The sequence below is a fragment of the Magnolia sinica genome, chromosome 5, assembly GCF_029962835.1.
Source record: "Magnolia sinica isolate HGM2019 chromosome 5, MsV1, whole genome shotgun sequence".
Classification (NCBI taxonomy): Eukaryota; Viridiplantae; Streptophyta; class Magnoliopsida; order Magnoliales; family Magnoliaceae; genus Magnolia; species Magnolia sinica.
The window spans coordinates 98,743,096-98,767,599 of NC_080577.1; the positions used below are offsets into that span (position 1 = coordinate 98,743,096).

A 24,504-nucleotide genomic window follows, 5' to 3' on the forward strand; every position below is an offset into this window, starting at 1 on the left:
GCTTGGTCCTAAGAGTCCTCCAATCCCCACTAGGCCAGGTTTTAATACCAACAAGCCACTGAAACAATGACCACAAGACAAAGCAGCAGCATAGAAGCCACAGAAAGAACTTAAAAAACAAAAGAACAATGGGGACAGATCTGAAATGGGCTCCAAGCCCGACCAAAGCTATGCAACAATCAACCTTTACAGAGAACTCCCTCTTATTAAGACGAGCTCACAGACTGAAAGGTCACTATGATTGCCTCCTCTGCCTGATCCATTGACTCGCTAATTGGCCGAATGGCAAATGTGAACAAAAGTAACACTTAAGGAGGCTTTCTCGTCTTTGACTTCTTCAAGCATGTGAGCTAGCCTCCACAGAAAACAGCCCTGGTTAACCCATTTGATGACATTCTTTGAATCCCCCTCAAAAATGATAGGTTGAGCTTATATCTAACTGCTAACTTCACTCTTTGGAAGATGACTGCCACTTTAGCCGTACTTGAGTCTCCCCACCCCAACGGGCCCAAAAGTTTCAGAATTATCTTGCCGGTATTATTTCTAACCAGTTCCCAATCCTCAGTAGCACTGGACTCCCTATGGAACAGCCATCAAACTTGAATGTGAAGTTTTCTGGGGAGTATCTCCATCTATCAAAGAACTACCCTTATAATGTAAGGGAGTTTCTGTACACAACATGCATAAAACACCATCTTACCCTAACACTTTGAAACAGGCATCACACCCAAATGTCGTGCCTGAATTTCTAAGTAAATTAGATTAAGTCTAATAAAAATAATGGGAAATGAAGAACATATAAAGTTTAAATAAAGCTCACAATTTCAATTTGCAAAGTGGAGGACATGTTAGAAATGCTGCAAAAGAATTGAGCAACTCCAAATGACTGACTTCCTCCAGTCAAGGTTTTAAAAGGTTTCGTAAAGAATCTCCTAAAACCACATAACAAACTTTTCTGAAACCGATACTGCCTCATGTTTGGCCACGTACAAAGTTGGCCCCTCACCTGAAAAAGAAAATAAGTAAATAAGGTCAAATTCCAAACACCATTAAATAACGTAGAGATGTAGAATGAACAACCAGGAGCTTTTTTGAAACTGTAACTTCCGAAAATATGCTAAAATAATATAAGAGCAGAACTTCAATACACAAAATGAATACGCTTGTGTACGTCATTAAATAGGGACAGATCAAGTTAGAACTAGAAACTTTGGTGCACATATATCTCTCGCTACTTAAAGACGGTTTATAGGATTCTTGGAGGCATTTCAAAATGCTAATTTTCAAAAAAAAAAAAAAAAAAAAAAATTTTGAAATTTGTGTTAACTTAAGATGCATCATGACTCGAGTGAGCATCGGAGGGACTGGGTGAAAGATGGAGAGATTAGGGATACATGGAGAGACTATTTTCGAAGGAGGTTGAATGAAGCTGAAGGAGCAAGGATAAAACTAGGAAGGATCTTGGGCCCTTGGGCGTCAGGGCATGAGTGTTCTCGCAGAATTCAGGATGGGTTAGTAAATGTAGCTCTAACAAGGATGTGGAAAGAATAGGTTGCAAGGTCTAGAAAATACACCAATAAAGTGCAGAAGATAATGAGCAAAATCAGAATTGTTTGCTTAAATAGTCTTTCGATAAAATTTTGCAGTCAAAGAAAATGTTAGATGAGTGAAGGAAAAGCATAGTAATACTAGTTCCAAAGAATGAAGGACACACAAAGTTGAATGAACTCCGGGGGTCAAACTTATGTGTCACACTAAGAAGCTATGGGAGAGGGCAATGGAATGAAGATTAAGACAAGAAATTAGGGCATAAAAATTAAAAATAAAAATAAAAAACCAGCGTGGCTTCATGCCTGAGAACGGCCTGTGGTGAGACTAGTGAGTTCCCTGTAATAGTAGGTCTCCACCAGGGTTGACAATAGCCCCTCAGCTTTTTGCACTTGTAATAAATGAATTAAGCATTAGCGTCGACGACTGTAATCAACCTATGAAGTAGACTATTAGCTAGTGCTTGGTTGTAATCAACCTATTTAACAATCTATTACATTGTGTCATGGGAGTTGTATGCTCTCATTACCGGTCCCCAACCCAAATAAAGGAGTGGGGTTGCATGAAGTTAGCAGCCGGCATCAAATTTATGCCATGACTTCCAACATTATTCCAAACAATATGACATTCCAAACTCATACTAGGGTGTTATGAAGTTACGGCCCTTGATAGAGTGGAATGCCGAAAATAGATTCATGTAGCCAACCCCAATTAATTGGGATAAGGCTTAGATGATGATGACGACGATGATGATGTCAAGGATAGGTCCCTTGATGTATGTTGTTTACATGTGAAGTGGTGTTGGTCAACAGGAGTTTAGAGGGGCAACTGCTAAATTGGAGGTTTTGAGAAAGGCTCTTGACTGAGTTTGACTCCAAAAGCTTAAAATTAACAAAACCAAGATGAAGCATTGGTATGAACATTAAGTAAAAACAGTTATAAAGCAAAGCTTTAGTTAAAACTGTTGGTTAAGATATCCCTCAAAGTGATATATTTCATTACCTTCGCTCTCCTATTCAAAAGGATGGGGACATTGATGAGGATGTTTACAACAGAATTAGAGTGGGTGGATGACGTGGAGATGTGCCTCTAAGACTGTTATGAGAGAGCTGCATGCCCATGAAACTAAAGAGTTCTTATTAGACAATAGAGTGTTGGGCAATTAATAACGTGCGGGGGAGTTTTGTGCTCCAATTGCTGGTCCTAAGCCCAGATAAAGGAGGGTTGCATTCGGTTGCAGCCAGTGTGAAACTTTGGCCGCAACGTTTATCATGAATCTTGATAGATTGACACTTCATGAAGAGCGAAGTGTTGCGCAATTAGAAAGCAGCATGAGCACAGATTTCAATGTCACAGAGATGAGATTGTTGAGATGGATGAGTGGAAAGACTAAGAAGTATAGAACTAAGAACGATGTCATCTAAAGCAATCTAGGAATTGTTCCAAGAGGAGATAAAATGATGGTTCAGTCATGTGCAACAAAGGCTGAAGAAAGCTCCTATAAAATGGGGTACATTGTTTAGGTTGAAGAGCTTGAAAAAGAGGAGATGAAGGCCTATAAGCTTGGATCGAGGTCGTGAGAATGGACAATGAAGACTTGTTCAGTTGGTGATGATAAGACGTTAGATTAAGACTGGCTAGCAAAACAGCATTCGTGAAGCTAATCCAACATTGCTTTGATGATTATGCTAAGATTTCAACTTACCAGTCCACCATTATAGGATGGTGAGACACATTTGATATTCAACAGAGCGGAAAAATGGCATCAGCTAACCAATACGGTTGGTCCAGCCCAAAGACCTACCAAGCTTGGCCAATGTTCGGACTGGGCTTGGGCTGCACGTTAGGCCCATTGGGCTGGGTTCTAAATTCAAGGCATGATATGTGGTAGATTGGGATTGGGCTTGGCCACAAGTTTGACAGCTTTTCTATTTAGGTCTAGCCATGGATTTAAGTAGCAGTTTCAGTGAGTGACTCCCTGGAGGATTGAAACTAGTATGACTCGCCCCAACTCGGTCTACCTGAGTCCCATATCAGTGTGGCGACTCATTGTATCAATGTGGTGATTTGTTTCATTTAGGACCAAAACCGATACAACTTCGACAATACCAAGTCACATAGGACGATTTTTCAAACAATGGTCCAGACCAAGCCATCCAAGTGCATTTATGCCTGGGCTTCGCTTAGGCCTCAAATTTAGGGTCTGTATGTTGGCCCAGTGCCTGAATTTTACATTAAAAAAATAAATGAGCTAGGTGCAAAGGCCAGTCCCAGCCTGTTGACAGCTTAAATATCAAACAATTTTACAAAATCATCATCATCATCTAAGCCTTATACCAACTAACTGGGTCAGCTACATGAATCCCAGTCCACCATTCCACCCGATCAAGGACCATATCCTTAGTTAAACCATAGGTAACCTTATCTTTTCTTACTACCTCCACCCACATCCTTTTGGGCCTTCCTCTTGCCTTTTTAAGGCCTTCAACTTGAATCAACTCAATCCTAACCAGAGCAATTTTTGATCCAGCCCATTAACAATATCAAAGAATTTTGTAAAATAATATTAAAATTTGTAGGAAATGTCTATATTGTGGAAATGGAAAGTGCGACAGTGCAGAAACCTAATGTAGTCAGTCCCATTACACATATGACCCAATGTGGCCCAATCTTTGACCACAAGAGTGTGGAATCAGTCCCCAAAAGATGTGGGCTAAGAATAATATGCATGTGGTGAATATGCTAATATGCATATGGTGAATAAGCAAAAATTACTCAAAAGATACACCATATGACAGTTGTTCAACTGTCCACATAGCCTGTACATCATGCCCATAACTATTTTAGTAATCGGATGTTTCTGGGAGTATTTTCTTACATTGTGTTTCATTAGTTTAGGGAAGTTCAGATTTTTATCTAGGGAGAGAAGTTTGCTAATTTCACAAACAAGTAAAGTTGTCCACAACCACATGCAATATGAAACATGTGTGAGAACTAAGCTTCCACAAGGCTAGAAATAATGCTTAGATCTTCTCCCTTGAAAAAATCAGATAATTTCACCTCTGCAGGTGGCCACAACATCCAAAGTAGATTAACAGTTAAAATGTTAATTTCTAGCCATTCATTTGTTTTGACATGCTTTGGCTCACTGGAGGTGTGAAATTCATTTTCTTTACACCAGAAGACCTAAACTGTGCATCGCACCTGAGGGAAGCTCAAATCACAGTTACAAACGTCACCTTGTCACTCATGCACCCACATGTGAATGTGTATGGCTCCCACATGCATGTGGCATTTGCAAACCTCCCAGTGGGAGTATTTGAAATAAAATTGGAAGCTTGTGCTGAGGTCCATAAGCATGGTGCACATGCTATGCTATGATTTTTTTTTCTTTTCTCGATAGGTAAGCTGGGCTAAAACCTAAGACCTCGTTGTTGAAACACACCCTGTCTACCGTTGAACTCCGGGCTCAAACTGTGGGAATGAATGGCCGTAATGGCTCACTCTCTTTCTCCTGTAACAGCTGGAACGTTTTCTCCAGTAGAAACAGCTGCGAAAGCCAAAAAGGTTGTGTTTCCAACCTCTATAAAAACAGAGGCATCCATGAGAATCAGAAAATACAAAAACAGAGAAACACATAAGAGAGAAAAAGAAATTGATCTTCAACCATTTTTGTGCAAAAACATTCTATTGGCGACCCATCGTCAGATGGTTGTTCAAATCGCTCCTCCACAAACTTCATTGGTATTAGAGCGTACCACAATCGACGCTCCACTATTGCTCAACCTCATGCCCACAACAGCTGAGCATCCCATTGGCACAGCTCCACTCTCACCCTTCTCGATCACAACCAATGACTTCATCGCATCCCGACACCACCAAACATCATCGCTAAACTTGTCAGGGCTAGAAACTTCACAAGTAAATTGGGGCTGCTCTGACAAATAAATCAAGGCCAAAACTAATGCATGGGCATTTTCACACCGGGCTCGAGAAGGGGTTGCCTGTGGGATGTAGGGGCACACTCAGGGTGGGTGGCCCATGAGAAGCGGGTAGCTCGTGTGAGGCAGTACCAATGTGATCTTATTATTATCGCAACTTGGCGATATCGAGACTGCAATCTTTCGTTTCTTTTCCAATTGTCAATGATTTGTTGGGAAATATCGTGTTGTCGATATTCTGAAATATCAGTGGATGTTTGGATGGAAGGTTAGAGGTTGGATGGACAGATGGGATGGATGAGATGGTTGGACTGATTTCTTATAGCAGCACATGCTTTTAGGTCCCCATTAAATAGAAACCTATTCTGCATGTATTCTTTTTCGAATCCTAAATATACAAATGTATACTTCAGCATCTCCTGAGGTTCCATTGAAAAATTCCACCATTTCCCTATGTTTCCCCGCATTTTCGGTTATTAGCGATATCGATATTGTTTCCGTATCCCCGGCTAGCAAAACTTGTAGCGATACCGAAACTTCGAACATTACTAACAAATTTTTTTTTTTGCTATAACTACTTAGATTAAAATATAATTGTTTCTGCTACTTCCCTTATTAGAAAAAAGAAAAAGAAAAAGAGAGAGACAAAAGGGCACAAAGAAGACTCAAACCCAGGACCACGTGCTGAAAGGTCACACTCTTTATCAGTTGAGTAAAGACAGTTTATTGTAAATAATTACGTTGCCAATTATATTTGAGCCTATTATAAAGAAAATCTCGTCCATTAATCATGACTTATTCCTCAATCGTGGGGAGCAAGAGCCGATTCGCAATGCCCAGTTCATCTTGACCAGACACAATATCGGGCCGATCGGGGTATAAAGGCTTAATTCTTAATCGATTCGATATATGAGGCCCGGTTTATCAAGTCCAAGACTAAAGGGCCAATCCTTCATCAACTCAACGTTTGAGGCTCAATTCATTAAGGTCGAGCCCATTTGATTAAGCCCATTACGAGAGTGGACTATTGCATACTTCTTCAACAGAAGAAAATTCACTAAAAATCGGGTCAACTCATTCCATTTTTCCATTTCTTTAAATTACTAGAAATGGCATCAAGAGTCGTGAACTACTAAGTTGAGCAAGACTAAGCAACTCAACGGCACAAATTTCACAACATGGAAAAAAAGAATAAGACATCCTTTTCCAAGACGAGATCAATTATGTCCTTCATTCATCAATCCCAGTTGAGCCGCCAGCAAATGCAACGACCGAAGAAAAGCGGGCATATAAAAAAAATCTTTGAAAAAGACAAGTTAGTCAAGTCTACCATGTTGACTTTTATGGACTCGGACTTAGAAATCATTTATGAAGCCTCCAAGACAACTAAAGCAATGTTTAACAAAATCACTCAAGCATATGGGAACACATCTGATACATACATCCAGTTACTAGTGGAAAAGTTCAATCCGTTAAAATGAAGCAGTCAGATTCAATAGTCGAACATGTGCACAAGATGACTATCATTGCTAAAGAATTAGCAGCTCTTAGAAATCCCAACCCAGATAGGATGTAAGCTTCCACAGTATTACATGGCCTTCTAGACTCATGGGAACCTATACTGGTAGCTATTAATATATCAGGCATGATAGTTACCATGTAGAAGCTACCCATGATGTTGGTTATAGAAGCACAATGAAGAGAGTAGAAGGAAACATCGTCCTATCAAGTGAATCTCTCTCAAGCTAGTGTTATTGGAGACTGTCGCTCATCAAATAGTTTCACATGTAAATGCCATTGGTAAAAAAGCTATTAATATATCAGGCATGATAGTTACCATGTAGAAGCTACCCATGATGTTGGTTGTAGAAGCACAATGAAGAGAGTAGAAGGAAACATCGTCCTATCAAGTGAATCTCTCTCAAGCTAGTGTTATTGGAGACTGTAGCTCATCAAATAGTTTCACATGTAAATGCCATTGGTTAAAAACCACATGTGCCTGACCCTCCCAAAATAGACTTCAAACCAAATAACAACAAAAACAAGGGGTATTTTAATAAAAAGATGAAAGGCAAGTGTTACGATTGTGGAAAACTGGGACACCACATGACAGAATATCGTTCTAAAATTAATAATGATTCTAAAAATAATAGTCCACGAGACCTGATATGTGTTATCTCAGAATCACTACTTGCCAACTACGATTCAGATGTTTGGTGGATAGACTCAGCCTCATCTAGGCACGTTGAAAACTCAAGAAAGCATTTTGTTGAAATGAAGAAAATAAAAATCGGCGATCATATCAGTTGGCGCGCTGGAGAAGTCGCTTCTTATCTCTGGGTGCAACATTAACTCTCATCAAGTCGGTTATGTCTAATCTCTTGGTCTTCTTCATGTCCTTATTTAAATGCCTGAAATCGGTATTGAATAAATTGGAAATTTCGAGGGATTTTCTTTGGAGGGGTGCAAAAGATAGGCATGAGTTTCACCTAGTCAAATGGGAGGAGGTTTGCAAGACAAAAGAATATGGGGAGCTGGTTTGAGGGAGTTAGAATTGATAAATATAGCTTTGTTAGGTAAATGGGTTTGGAGATTTGGATGAGAAGAGGGAGTTCTTTAGAGGAAAGTGGTAGAGAGCATAAATGGGGTGGATGATGAGGGTTGGTGGATAAAGGCGTACTCTTTATATAGGGCTTCATTTCTTTGGAGCATCATCAATTCAGTTAAGAGTAAGGTTGGGGTAGTTAATAGGTTTCTCTTTGGGTAATGGAAAAAAGATTAGGTTTTGAGAGGATATATGGGCAGGAGATCAGAAGTTAAGTGAACTATTTCCACATTTACAAGGGGTAGCTAGTGAGGTAGATTTGAGGGGGAAAGATGCTTCTCTTTCCAAGGGGTACAGGTGTGTTGGGCTCCTCCATGCAGATGGGACTTGAATGATATAGAGTTTGAAGAGTTTATGGGTCTCCTCCAATTGTTGTCTTCCGCGAAGCCGGAGATTTCAGTGTCAGATTCGATGAGATGGCTTTGTGACAAATTAGGTAAATATTTAGTTAAATCTTGTTAAAGGCTGTTAGTTAGGGGAAGTGCGGGTGACGTTATCAGCTCCTCAACATTTGTCCGCATTTGCTTGGCTAGTTAGGAGGAAGAAGTTTCTAACTGTGGATAATCTCCAAAAACGCATGATGATACTTCAAGTGTTTGCTTGTTATGCTATCAAGCCGAGGAGTCCATGGATCATCTCTCTGTTCATTGTTCGTATGCGATAATTGTATGGCTTTTCTTTATTTGGGATCTATTGGGTGATGTCGTTCTCAATTGATTGCTTATATCTAATGTGTTCTTTATTTGGGATCACTTGGGTGATGCCATTCTCAATTGATTGTTTATGTCTAATGTGGCATGGAGGGGGAATAGGCAAGGTTGGGAAAAAGGTTTGGCGTTTAAGTCTATTAGCGGGAATTTGGTCCACGTGGAAGGAAAGAAATGAGAGATTTTCAGGAATCGTCAACGTAATGTTTCAGAGGTGTTTCATCGGGCTAAATCTTTTGTAATGGAATGGGCTTTGTCAGGAAAAGTTTTAGCTCAATTTCCAAATTGTTGGATTGAGCTCTAACCTTTTTCCTGTTTTGGGGTGTGTTTGTATTCTTTTTGGTTTCAAACTCTCGCGCAATAAAATTATCAATGTTTTTTTAAAAAAATGGCAATTGTAAAGTGTATATGGGAAACAATATATAATGTTGCAGGCATTGAAAATGTAAGAATCCTAGTGTCAGGTGAAATAAATCTACTCCTAACTGATGTCCCGTGTACTCCCAACTCCTGACTTGATAAAAAGGGTTATGAAGTCCATTTTAGATCACGGAAGTTATGTGGGAAAATGAGGGAAAATGCGGGAAAATTTTGTTTTGGGTAACCAAGGTTGATGGTTTGCATCGTTTAAATAAAGCTTATGGGATTTTAATTTAGACAACTTACGAGAATAGTTTGCTTCTTCTTCTACTTGTATTGATGATCATGTTGATTATAATTGTTTTAGTGCAAAATGTTAGTTGTTACTAAATCGTTTATTTAACATATGCAACTAGTACTTTTTTTTATTTGGTGATAATGCGGCTGGACATATAAACAAGGATAAAATGAAACATATGTCTAACTGTGGATTAATACCTAAATTAAACATAGACTTTATAACTTCTTAACCTTGTTTATCAAGAAAAATGCCTATGAAGTCCTTTGGAAAAGCTATGAGGTCTACAGAATTACTAAGTATTATACACTCTGAATATGTAGACATGTGAACGTAAAAACACAAAGGAATGACATACTTCACAAATTTCACAGATGACTTCTCAAGATATGGCCATATATATTTAATTCATATGAAATCAAATGCACTAGATATATTCAAAGAGCATAAAACAAAGGTGGAAAAAACAATCAGGAATAAACATTAAAATACTAAGAACAGATAGAGCTGGAGAATATAATTCTGAGATTTTTAAAGAATATTGTAGAAGTAATGGCATAATGCATCAATATACCATGTCTCACACACCACAACAAAATGGAATAACTAAGCGTAGAAACAAAACCCTATTAGACATGGTTAAGTGCATGTTAAGTCATTCAAACTTAGGCACCCATTTTGGGGAGAAGAGTTAGATATGAAGTTCGTGGAGGAGCAATTTGAACAACTATTTGGTGACAGATCGCCAGTAGAACGTTTTCAAATAGAAACGGGTGAAGATCTATTTCTTCTTCTCTCTTATGTGTTTCTCCATTTTTGTATTTTCTAATTCTCATGGATGCCCTTTGCTTTTATGGAGGTTGGAAACAACAATTTTTGGCTTCCACAACTATTTCTACTGGATAAAATGTTACACCAGGGAGGGTTTCAAGCTATTATGGGAGAGAGAGGGAGCCATTGAAGCTATCAATGGCCATACATTCAAAATCTCTCACTTGGCCATTATGGCCGACATATTTCTCCCACTAATCAGTGGTTCAATTCATCCGTTAATTTACCCAAACAATATAAAATATTTGTGATGTACCAAAAACATTCTGATTCAGTAGCCCTTGTCCATTTACCCTACAGTATGAGGATTTTTTTCACTCATCCGTGGTTTTTACCACTTCATTTGGTTTACCCAACAATATAAGGATCTTTTCTCCATCGTCCACGGTTGTAATGTTTTTGCTCATCATCACTTATATCTAAGGGTGTACATCGAGCCGAACCGAGTCGAGCTAGCCTTAGCTGGGCTCGGCTCAGTCACCAGGCACACCCGGCTCGACTCAGTGACCGAGCCAGCATCTCCAGCTCGAGCTCAGCTCGGTCAGCAATTGGACCAGTTCGAGCCGAGTTTGAGCTTCAAGCTTTCGAGCCGAGACGAGCAGAGAGGCGGAAGGCGTAACAAGGGCAATACAACTTTCGAAGATTGGATGCACACTCACTAAGTTGATTTAGTGAATTATGGAGCATTCATCATAGTTCCAGATCTGAATTCTAACTATATACTCGTGATTAACAAAGAATCAGGGAATTACCTTCCCTAGTGCATGCAATGTCTTGAAATACAGCTTCTAAACGCTTCTAAACAGTGCAGCGGATCACAGATTCCACAAGGAAGAAGATCTCCTCCAATGAGGATATGCAAACGGGTGTAGCAAAGAAGGATTGGAGTTCTAAGGGTGTTTAATCGGTGGGTTCGTGATCAGGAGGATCTCCAAGGATCTAGATGGCTGAGATTTATAAAGAGCCGCATCATGCGGATTCCCGACTGAAGGAGAGACGTGCGCGGCTTTGCCGTGGAGAAGCTCTTATTCCCTTCGGATTCCAGACAGAAAGAGGACTGCTAGGTTGGGTCCACAAAAAAGGCAGGGGCAGGGAGAGGGTCAGAGGGTCGGGCAGGCGTAATTTGAAAAGGGGGGAAAGGGATTGGGATTTACGGTTTACACACACACACACACACACACACACACACCAAGTCAATCCGAGTCGAGCTGGGGCCTGCTCGAACTCGGCTCGAACTCATTTTCGAACTCCAAAAATCAGCTCGAACTCAGCTTCGAACTGAGTCGAATCAAGCTTTTTCGAGTTGAGCCGAGCGAGCTAACCGAGCTAGCTTGGTTCGTGTACACCCTCATACCCATAGTAAACACATGTTTTCTGAAGTCTTCATTAAGAACCACTTTTGTTAGTGGGTCTGATATCATTTCTTTAGATGATAAAAAGTTTACGGTTATCTTATCCTTTTACAGGACATCATATATGTAGAAATCTTGCATTTCAATGTATTTTGCCTTTGAGTTAATAACTCAATTCTTTATGCTAGTTACTGTCGCCTAATTGTCACAATAAATGTGTACAAGTTGTTCAAGGATTTCATTTATCTTTAAATTAGTAATAAATCATTTTCTCCAAATAGCTTCAATAGTTACAAAGCTACAGGCAATGTATTATGCCTCCATTGTGAATCTAGCTACAAAACCTTATTTCTTACTACAGTAAGATACAACTCCACCTTCAAAGGTGAAAACGTATGCTGTAGTGAATTTTCTATCATACATATCTCCAGCAAAGTCAGCATCAACATATCCTTTAACTGACAAGTCATCATCTTGATAATATAGTTTATAAGTTTTAATTCCCCAAATAGATCTCATAATGCACTTGAGCGTTATCCAATGAGCAATCACAGGATTGCTTTGATATCTACTAACTAGTCCTGCTAAAAAACTTAAGTTAAGCCTAGTACATAACATTGCATACATTATACTTCCTATAGCTTGTGCATAGGATTTGTCTTTCGTTTCATATCTTTCTTTCTCGTTATAGCCAGTGTTCGAAATATCGGTATCGCGCTATGTATCGCACCCTTGGGATATAGATACGTATCGGTTATCGCATGGGATATATCTTTTGTATCGCATAATTTATCGCACTTTTTGGGAAACATTGGGAAAATGGTTGAATTTTTTAATGAAACTTCAGGGATTGTTAAAAAAGACCTTAACACACACTTTTAAATAATAACATCTCAAAAAAAAGGTGCACATAATAAGTTTCCTTTATTTAGGGTCCTAAGCTATGCGATGTTTAACTCAACTAATGCAAATATATTTAAATTGAATGCATGACATTTATAAATGTATCAAAGACATGTATGAAAACACAACCAATTCATTAAAGAGCAAAAGAAGAATAAAAATTGAAAAATATACATATCAATGATGCACAGTGGCTTATAATCATCGTCTCCATCTTGACAGGGCTGTAAATATTATTGCTCCTCCACAAATCGACAATATTGTGCCCATAGGAACTAAAGAATGAGGCAGATCCAAAGTTCAAGTGGACCCATTATGATGTGGCCACGACCCTAGCGCGGATTGCCTACTAATAGCGAGGTGGCTACTAACACTGATCTATGGGCCCATCATGATGTATGTGTCCTATCCGGGCCATCCATCCATTTTTTCAGACTATTTTATGGTATGAAATAAAAAATGAGATAAATCCAAATCTCATATGGCCCACATCGTCCATACGTATTGAAAGCTCATTTTAGGGAATGATTAAAAAAAATGAAGCAGATCCAAATCTCAATGGACCATAATATAGGAACAGTGGTAATCAATTGATCAATCTGATATTTGTGTGGTCTCTTTATCCATATCTTTGCGACCTTATCAACCATTCAATGGCAAATAAACATTTTAGTATGGCCCACGTAAGATTTGGATATGCTTCATTTTTGAGATCATGTCCTAAAATTATCTTTCAAAATTGTTGGATGGTGTAGATTTAAGACAAATACATCACCCTAAGTCCTCACCTGGATTTCATGCAAAAGCCTTGGCAGAAGTTCGTGTGTTGGGAACCTAGGTGGGCTCACCGTGATGTTTGTGAGAAATCCACTCCGTCCATACGTTTTATGAGCTCATTTTAAGACATTAAACCAAAAATGAGCCAAATTCAATACTCAAGTGGGCTGAAATATGGAGGATTGAAAGTCCACAGGTGAAATATTCGTGGGGCCACGAAAGTTTTGAATTTGGTTAGTACGTGTTTTCAGTTCATCCCAGTAGGAATGATATTACGAACAGCATGGATGGGGATTTAACGTCTACATTTGAAACGTAATAGGGGACCACACTGCAAAACGTAATAGGGGATTTAACGTCTACCATTGAAACCATTTTGGGGTCACAAAAGTTTTGGATCAATATGATATTTGTTTTTACTCTTCATCCAAATATGTGTGACTTTATGAATAAATTGGATGGAAAATAAACATTATGGTGGGCCCTACAAACGTTTTAATGGTGAGAATCATTGTCCCACTGCTATTTATGGTGTGGTCCACTTAAGCTTTGGATATGACTCATTTTTTGAATTCATGATCTAAAATGCTCTCTCCAAATAGATGAACGGGGTTGATATAATAAATACATTATTGTGTGCCCATGTAACATTGATCTCCTTTGAACCATTGGTACAACTTGGAATGTCAACGCTCGTCTTTGCACCACACGTAACCACACATTGAGTAAACTTTGTGGGGTCCACCTTGATTTATATATTTTATCCACCCTTTTCATCCATTTTATCAGATAATTTTAGGGCTTGAGCCCAAAATTGAAGTATATCCAAATCTCAATTGGACCACACCACAGAAAACAGTATGAATTGAACATATACCATTGAAACATTCTCGAAGGCCACAGAAGTTTTGGATCAAGATTATATTTATTTTTACAATCATCCATGTTTTTTTGATCTTATGAACAGCTTGGATGACAAATAAACATCATTGTGGCGCCTAGCAAGGTTTCAACAGTGGAAATCATTATTCCATTGTTTCCCAGGGTATGGTCCACTTGAGCTTTGAATATGCTTCAATTTTGGGCTCAACCCCTTAAATGAGATGGAAAAAAGATTAGACGGCGTGGATAAACCACATACATTTGCAGTGGCCCCACTGAATTTTCTCAATACAATAAGAGCGTACCGGACTCAATACGAAATCCAATTTTGACATAGGGCGGAAGCCATTTTCGAAGAAAGGAGGGTTCCAGACCTTCCGGAACCCTAAAATCCCCAAATCCTTTTCAATCAAACCCAACTTTCAAAAATTTTTACAGATTTTTCGCCGGAATCTCCGTTGATGTATCTCCGATTACGTAATCTTCATTTCCAGGTACCGAAATCCCCTTTTGCATTTAAAAAAAAAATAAAAAATCTTGATAATATCGAAGAAAATCCTGCGATATCGTATGATATATTGTGCAATACAAATATTTTTTTCTTTTTTAAAGACTTCCTGCTGGTTTCGTGTGGGTTTCGTGTCGCTGGCCAGCGACACCGATAATATCGGCCGATAGTATCGATATTGCGAACACTAGTTATAACAACCATGTTTTTAGACAATTTGGTCCCTTCATATACAAGGGAGTCTAATGGTTTACAGTTATTCATTGTAAACTTAATTAAAACCTTTTTCAAGATATGATTCTTGATATAAGCTTAGTTTCTTATTTTTTCTATCTCTAGTTATTTGCATTCCTAAAACATAGGAGTCTTATCCCATATCTTTCATTTTAAACTGTGTTTTGAGTCATTCTTTTATTTCAATTATTTTACTTACATCATTACTTATTAATAGAATATCATTTGCATATAATGATAATATAACAAAGCAACTTCTACTATCAAATGAATATACACAATGGTCGTAGGCGTATGAAACAAAGCCATATTTTATGATAATATTATGAAAGGTTATAACCCATTGTCTAGAGGATTGCTTAAGAACGTATGGGGATTTCTTTAATCGATATACTTTATCTCCATATCCTTCTATTATATATCCTTTGAGTTGTGACATATAAATATTTTCTTTTAGTTCTCCATTTAAAAAATGTTGTTTTAACATCTATTTGATGTAGTTCTATGTTTAGATGTCAACTATAGCCATTAAAATTCTAATAAATTTGAATCTAGCTATAGGGGAATATGTTTCATCATAGTCTATTCATTCTTGTTGGGTGTAACCTTTAGCTACCAGTCCAGCCTTATATTTGTCTATTGTTCCATCTGGTTTTAATTTCTTTAAAACCCACTTGCATCCTATAGCCTTTTTATCATTTGGCAATTTTACTAATTCCCACACTTTATTTTTAATAATTGATTATATTTCTTCATCTATTGCCTTTTGTCATTCAATCACATTTTTGGTTTTCAGTACTTCTTTGTAGTTTTTAAGATCGGATTCTAATGTTTCTTCACTGATTAAGGGACAATAGTCCTTCATATAGGATAATGGATTCTTTTCTCTTAATATTTGAGTTAACCTGTCTTCCTTAGGTTGAGGTGGTACCAATATTTCCTCCTGGGTAACATTTTCTTTATCTTTAGGAATTTCAAATAATTCTACCATTTTATTTTGAATGTTTGGATGTAAATCTTCTTTGATAAAGTAGGCATCTCTACTTTCTATTAGTCCTATAGATCCGTTTTGATGGTGTATTATAAACCTTTAGCCTTCAACTTGACTTAAATACACTCTAAAAGTGCATTTAATAACTTTTGGGTTCAGTTTAGTTTTATTTTGATCTGGAATTCTTACATGTACGTTAGATGCCCATATTCTTAGACTACTTAGTTCTAGTTTGCTACAAATTCATAATTCGTATGGTGTTACTTTTATTGATTTGGATGGAACACTATTTAGGATATAGATTGCAGTGTCTAAAACTTCTCCCCATATATGGGTACCTAAGTTTGAATGGCATAACATGCTCCTAACCAGGTCTACTAGGGTTCTTTTTATACACCTAGTTATGTCATTTTGTTGTGGTGTATGACACATGGTATATTGATGTATTATCCAATTACTTTTATAACATTCTCTAAAAATCTTAGAATTATATTCTCCACCTCGATATATTCTTAGTATATTAATGTTTCTTCCTGATTGTTTTTTCCACCACTATTTTATATTCTTTGAATATATCTAGTGTATTTGACTTCTTATAAATTAAATAAGCATGGCCATATCTTAAGAAATCATCTATGAAAGTTATGCCATATCTTGAGAAATCATCGGTGAAAGCTATGAAGTACGTCATTCATTTATGTGTTTTTACATTCATACGTCCGCATATATCAAAGTGTATTATACTTAACAATTCTATAAACTTCGTAGCTTTTCCAAAGGGCTTCTTAGGCATTTTTCCTGATAAATAGGGTTTACAAGTTTTAAAGCCTATGTTTAAATCAGGTATTAATCCACCGTCAGAAATACGTTTCATTTTATCCAGTTTATATGTCCTAGTCACATATGCCAAATAAACAATTTAGTAACATCTAGCATTTTTTTCACTCAACAAATTATAACCAACAAAATTATCGATATAAGTAAAAAGAATAAGCAAATTTATTGCCAGAAGTTTTATGTAAACGATACAACCCATCAATCTTGGTTCCCCAAAATAAAATTTTCCCATGTTTTCTCACAGATACCTTCCCTGATCTAAAATGGACTTTATAACCTTTTTCATTAAGTCGGGGCACTAAGATCATATATCATCGCGTGGTCGGAGCACACAGGACATCAATTAAGAGTAAATTCATTCTACCTAACATTAGGATTCTTACATTTTCGATGTTTGAGGCATGGTATATGTATTTTTTCCAATATACACTTCATAATCGCCAATTTTTATCTCCTTCATTTCAATAAAATACTCTCTTGACTTTGAAACATGTCTGGATGAGGCTAAATCTATCCACCAAGCATCTGAATCACAGTCAACAAGAAGGGATTCCAAGACAACACATCAGGTCTCTTGGACCATTATTTTTAGAATCATTATTTTTGTTGTTATTTGTTTGAAGTTTGTTTTGACAAGGCCAAGCACACTTGGTTTTTCAACAATGGCATTTACATGTGAAATTGTTGGATGAGTGGCGAAGTCTTTAATAATACTAACTTGAGAGAGATTCACTTGATAGGACAATGTTCTCTTTTTCTCTCTTCTTTGTACTTCTATAGCCAACATCACGAGCATCTAAGGGCATGAGAGCGGACGCGACAACAGCGATGAGAGCAGACGCGACAACAGCGATCATGACGAAAGGAGCAGTGACAACAACGATCGAGACGAGAGCGGACGCAAGCGATGGAGCGGACGCGAACAATGGTGATAACGCCCAAGATGCAGCGAATGGAGAGGCGGAAAAGGATGGAAAAGGAAAAGGCATTACGATATCAATAGCAGAAAGGAAGAAAAGCTTGGAAGATTGCGGCAAAGCCCGTGATAAGGGAGGGACTTCTATCACCTATCACTAGCCTACTTCTGATGACTGGACAGTGGTGCAAAGAAAAAACAACAGAGGAAGAATTTTGGACCTATTCAGCGTAAGAGAGATGTCTCTACCTATCCAACTTTGTTCGTCAAAGGGTTCCCAGATGGATGGTTCCCCTGAATTTTGAACGGGTGTTTGGTAGGGCGGGTTCAATCATAGAAGTTGTTTTGCCAAGGCACAAGGGCAACGGAACCCTTCATGGATTAGCGTTGGTTTGTATGAGCTCCAAGAGTGAACTTCGTAGAGCGATTCAGCTCCTAAATGGGGTGAGTTTCGGAGGCAAAAAAATGAAAGTTCAGAAGGCGAGATTCGGACTGGAACGTAGAATGCATACTACTATTCTGAGACCTATTCATCCTCACCCTCCAGAGATGAGGCAGTGTAAATCAATCATCTAAGTCCGATACCCAGCTCGGATCATCGTCCTTTTAAAAGGAAGGGATGACCGGGGGGGGGGGGGGAATCCTCTGGATGTGATGGAGGACAACAGTTTATGGATCCGAAGGCAAGGAATCCGGAATTCGTGGAAGAGGCTTGCATTTTCGTCGATTCTATGTCTATCGCGAAAGCCAAAAAAGATCTCATAAACTTGGCGGTAGCGATCACCAGGGAGGGCGCCTCTACGTCTCAAGTCATTCGTTGGCTAGATGAGAGCTGCAGCATACCAGAATCTGCTTACACGATCAAACCGCTAGGTTTCAATGAGCTATGGATCACGGTAAAGCCTGATTATAACATTGATCTATTCATCATGGCAGGAGTGTTATTTAAGGATGGGCCGATAGCCTCTATTCAGAGTTGGGAGGAGTTTTCCTTGCTCGGATATGAAGAGGTTTGGATGTTGATCAGGTCGGTTCCTTTAGAGCTATGGAATGAAGGATTCTTCCATGTCGCGGCTGCCTGGCTTGGAATCCTTATTCAGGTGGACCCCAAAACTCAGTCGGGCGAAGAGATGGGAGTCATCCGGGTGTTGGTTCGTAGGAAGAAGGGGACACCAGTTCCATCTGTTATTCAGATCCAGACTAAAGATCACTGCTTCCACCTTTCAGTTCAAATGGAGCACAAAAACGATCCGATCCCAAGATGGGGAGATCTATGGAGATCCAGAGAAGGGGCAAAGGTTGCCGCCGTTAGTGGAGTGGACGGGGAGGTGGAAGATGGTGCACGGTCTGCATGTTCCGCTGGAGTACCTATTCTGAAGGGCAGCCAAGTCCAGTGCTCTACAGAACTACCATACCGAAGGATTGCCAGATGGCGTGAAGATCACGTTAGTGATTCTTGCGTGGACGGTGCAAAGATTCTCGGGCAGAACGTCTCTACCATTGTCAGTGTTTTCGACACCTGTCGGGTGGCTTTTCCAGAAGAAGATGGCAACTCCACATGGATGGCAGGGATGCCCTTGGACCTCGTCTGCAAGCACGTGGAAAGCTCGTGCGATCCTCCAGATTTTTCTTCCGAACGTGCTGATATTCACTTGACAGATGACACTCATCCGGAGACTCCTTGCGCTTCCCCGAGCCTCGCTCCTCTCGACCCAGGTAATAAGGGTGACCGGTCTCCTACGCCTCGAGCCTCCCTCAATCTAAATCTCCCCATCTGGCCTTCTCCCCTTTCAAACAGGTGTGCGAAACATTCAGGTTCTCTTCCTGAATTCCTCAGGCACATTGATCTCCAGATTCTACGGCGAGAACCTGAGATGCCTCCTCCCTCCTTGCCCCCGGGGGATGTGGACCTTTCAAACTCTCAGTCCGTCGTGTCCATCCCCTCAACTAAATGCGACAAGTCAATGATCGGTTCATCCCCGCAATCCATCTCAGATTCTCAGATCATGGTAGACTCCACTCTGATTGCCTTATTCCAGGAAGGTGAAGGAGGTCACATTATAGATGTTGAGCCGCTCCAGATTAGAATGGGATCCCCCTCTCAAGAAACGGAAATGGAGGTTGCGGCCGCGAGAACAGAACTAGCAGACTCCATCCAGAAAAAACGGTGGATCAAAGATGCTATGGGCCACATCAAAAGATCCTTAGGTCTCTCTTTCGGAGACCATCCTGAAGATTTTTTGGCCCTCTTCCATTGCATCGAAGCTCACGGCAAGCCTCTGAAATGTCACAAAGCTCTAAGAAAATTCCACTCCAAGCCCATCGGAAATAGAGAGTTGTAGAGCCTCCAGACCAGCCCTGGTCATTGTTTGGAGCCCACAGAAGGTATTATCCGTGGTGGTCGTAGGGGAAGATCGGTTCCAACATGAAAATTCTGTCATGGAACGTTAGAGGGGTGGGTTCCAAGAAGAAGTGTTACCTGATAAAAGGTATCACGGGAAGAAGTAAAGCTAACATCATATGCTTACAGGAAACTAAGGCCTAGGCTTTCTCGGGTTATCTCTTGGACTCGCTTTGGAAAGTTCGAAATGTTAAGTGGGAGGTTTCAAATGCGGTAGGCAGTGCGGGTGGGATTCTTATTACCTAGAATTCGGAGGTCTGGTCGATGGAGCGTAGTCGGATTGGAGAGTTCTCGGTTTCTGTGATTCTAAATCAGATTGGATCCAATTTTTCATTTTCATTTTTCGGTCCATGGTCCCAACCAAGTTGACAGGAGAATTGATTTCTAAAAGGATCTCCATGCTGCCAGGGAAATTTTCAACGGCCCGTGGTGTATCAGAGGTGACTTTAATATTACGCGGTATGCGGAGGAGCGCTCTCGGCCTGGTAGAGGTTCTGCTGCGATGTGGTCTTTTTCTCGCTGGATTGATGATCATGAGTTGATAGATATCCCGTTGTTCATATCCAGATTTACCTAGTCAAATCTGCGTTCTACGCCCACTCTTACAAGGTTATATCGTTTTCTAGTTTCAATTGATTGGACTGAAGCTTTTCCGAATGTTATGCAGACGTCTCTACCTCGGCCTACGTCTGATCACTCGCCGATTCTGCTCTCTATAGAAGAGAAAAATTGGGGCCCTAAGCCGTTTCGGTTCGATATCTCGTGGCTGAAGATTGAGGGATTCGATAATCTTATCTCTGATTGGTGGAAGGAGATCAAGGTCGATGGCTATGCAGGTTTTAGACTATGTAAAAAGCTAAGCCTGTTAAAGATCAAACTTAAAGCTTAGAAATCGGATTTCCTATTCAAACGGCAGGTCGAAACCTAAGACATTTTGGGTCAAATTAATGCAGGGGCATTTTCACACTGGGCTCGAGTGGGGTCGCCTGTTGGATGCAGGGGCACACTTGGGGTGGGCGGCCCATGTGATTTGGGGCCCATGAAGGGGGTTCGGCCGAGGTCCCAACCCATGAGATGTGGGGCCTGGGCTATGAGATAAAGGAATTAATTCGCTATACTCTAACAGTTCAAGCTTTTAGAGCAAGTGGTTAATTGTCCTGCATCAAATTGGTATCAGAGCGGGAGGCGTTGTGTTTGAGACTCCTCACCGGGGGTGATTAATGCAGGGGCATTTTCACACTGGGCTTGAGTGGGGTCGCCTGTTGGATGCAGGGGCACACACAGGGTGGGTGACCCATGCGATTTGGGGCTACGGGAGAGGTCTCGTGTTCGAGACTCCTTACCAGGGGTGATTAATATGCACCGGGCTCGAGTGGGGTAGCCTGTGGACTGCGGGGACACACTCGGGGTGGGCGGCCCATGTGATTTGGGGCCCATGAAGGGGGTTTGGCCGAGGTCCTAACCCATGAGATGTGGGGCCTGGGCTATGAGATAAAGGAATTAATTCACCATATTCTAACGGTTCGAGCTTTTAGAGCAAGTGGTTAATTGTCCTGCATCACAAATCCACTCCATTGATGTTGCAAACATAGATGTTCCGATAAACAGTAATACATGGTCGAGACGTGCTGAGCTTATTAATGCGTACTCAGCTAGGGTTCTAGAGGAGGAGATTTCTTGGAGGCAAAAGGCTAGATGTAAATGGATAAAGGAAGGCGATAAAAACACTCGCTATTTTCATGCTATTGCGAGTGCTTAGGCAAGAGCTAATAAGATAAACTGTCTTTCGATAAACAGGGAGCGCACAAAAGACAAGCAGCTGATCTCAGATGAGGCCATCTCTTTCTTCTCCAATCTTCTCAAGTCAGACACCCATCACAGACCCAATCTGGACTTCCTACCTATGGACTGGATTTCTGAGCTAGATGTTGCCACCCTGGAAGCTGGGTTTTCTCCTGATGAGGTTAAATTCACGATTCAGTCGCTGGCAGGGGACAAAGCCTCGGGCCCAGATGGCTTTCCTGTCTTATTTTTTCAGCATTTCTGGGAGTTGTTGCAGGAGGACATCCTCGATTTCGCAAACGAATTTTATGAAAGAGGTCATCTGTCAAATGCGCTTGGGGCTACTTTCATCGTCCTCATCCCGAAGGTGCAGGGGGCTGACTCTCTCCATAACTTCAGGCCTATCAATCTTCTCGAGAGTCCGTACAAAATTATCGCAAAAGTTCTCGCCAACCGCCTTCAAGGAGTTATGGACAAGATTATATCTCACCACCAAAGTGCCTTCATTCAAGGTAGGCAAATTATAGACAGTGCACTCATGGCGGCCGAATGTCTACACTCCAGTCATAAATCCGAGTCAAGAGGAATCTTATGCAAACTTGATCTAGAGAAGGCCTACGATCACGTTGATTGGAATTTCCTTCTGTACATGTTAAAGCGGATGGGATTCGGTGCCAGATGGTTAAATTGGATTAAGGCTTGTGTCAGCTCAGCTATATTTTCGGTCCTCATCAACGGATCTCCAAAAGGTTTTTCAGAAGTTCTAGAGGTCTTCGGTAGGGAAATCCGCTATCCCCATTCCTTTTTCTTATTGTGGTCGAGGCCTTTTCGCATATGTTGAGAAAATGGCAAGCGGAAGGTATTATAAGGGGTTTTCAGATCAAAGATATGAAACATCCCATTTCTCATATCCAATATGCAGACGATACACTCCTGTTTTGCGAAGCCGACTGGGACAAAGTGGGTAATCTTCATACAGCTATCTGTTGTTTTGAAGCGGTTTCAAGCCTTAAAGTTAATCTAAGCAAGTCGAAAATGATAGATGTCAATATTAGCGAGTCCAAGACTCGTAGCTTTGCTGATTTTTTTGGTTGTACCCCAGGCAACCTCCCTACAATTTTTGTCAGTCTTCCCTTATGTATTGGTAAGCTCCCAATGGTGTTTTGGGACAAAATCATTGATCAGTTCGAACTCTATCTCTCGAGGTGGCAATGTAGATATCTTTTGCTTGGGGGCCGGCTCACTTTGATAAAAGCGGCGCTCTCAAATCTCCCCTTATAGTTTATGTCCCTTTTTAGATGTCCGGCAAAGATTTTAAATACCCTCAAGAAGCTCAGAAGGGATTTTCTGTGGCATGGTAGTGAGGATAGAAAAAATTTTCATTTGGTTGCTTGGAAAGATGTGTGCAAACACTTTCAAGACGAAGGTGCTAGAATTAGAAATCTCAAAGATATGAATCGTACCCTCCTCGGCAAAAGGTGGTGGAGACTTGGAGCATAAGAAGGGACCCTATGGAGTAGGTTGATCAAGTGTAAATATGGAAAATTGGCTGGAGGCTGGTGGACAAAGGGCATGTCAAATAGCAACACATCTGTTGTTTGGAAAGGAATTCTCTCATGCCACAGAGAGGTGCAGAGTCAATGTCATTTCTCCATAGGGAAAGGGGACAGAATACGTTTTAGGGAGGATATTTGGGCGGGTTCCCAAGCGTTAAAAGGGGAATTTCCAGAAATTTATAGGTTAGCCCCAAACCCGCTTCTCTCAGTAGCCGACTGTTACTCCTTCCAAAGTAATGTCGTGGTCTGGGCTCCTCCCTGCAGGAGAAATCTGCATGACTGGGAAGTTGAGTCTTATGTGAGCCTTCTTCAGCGGATAGGGAACTGTCATCCTGATCCGGATCATCAAGATAAGCTCGTGTGGTCCCTAGACAACAAGGGCCTGTTCTCGGTTAAATCTTTGTACCAGTTTCTTGATAAGAAGACAGAAATTTCAGAGGAGGTGCTTACTGTGAAGGTCTGGAAATACAAGGTTCCTCTAAAGATCGCTGTCTTTGGGTGGCTGGTTGGAAAGAGAAAAGTGCTCACTATTGATAATCTGAGGAAAAGAGGAATGATATTAACGAATATCTGCATCTGTTGCCTGTCAAATGAAGAAACGATTGACCACCTGTTCATGCATTGCCCTTACTTCAATTCGGTTTGGTCGACCATCCTGTCCAATTTCGACATTTCCTGGTCCTTCCCTAATTCCACAAATAGCGTCCTCGCGGCCTGGCACGGAGTCTCCCTGGGAAAGAACAGATCCACGGCGTGGAGAACCACTCTTCTTACTACTTGGTGGGCCATCTGGGAAGAAAGAAATTGTCGTTGTTTTAGAGACGAGTCCCATTCTGTCGTCTATGTGATCAAGAGAATCCAGCATTTCCTCTCTGATTGGGCCAGCAATTCCGCAAATATCAGCCACATTACTCTTCTTACCAGCATCCACCTTAGCGTGATGTAGCTACGCTATGTTTTGTGTTCTCTGTTGCGTGGGATGTTTAGTTTGTTCTGGTTTTGATCTGGCTAGGCAATCCTTTGTTTCTTTTTGTTTTCTTTCTTTCCTGCTTTGCTTTGTGCGTTGTTTGTTCTT

At 40.4% G+C, this 24,504-nt stretch overlaps 1 protein-coding gene across 1 annotated transcript in view; it reads right to left on the reverse strand.

The window, feature by feature from the left end:
• The window catches only part of LOC131246404 (hydroxyacylglutathione hydrolase 2, mitochondrial-like), a 53,130-nt gene that overhangs the window by 26,071 nt on the left and 2,555 nt on the right, over positions 1-24,504 (reverse strand). Inside the window, exon 2 of the mRNA XM_058246511.1 lies at positions 821-1,006. Within this exon, the coding sequence (XP_058102494.1) occupies positions 821-1,006 (186 nt within the window). The remainder of the gene's footprint in view (positions 1-820; positions 1,007-24,504) is intronic.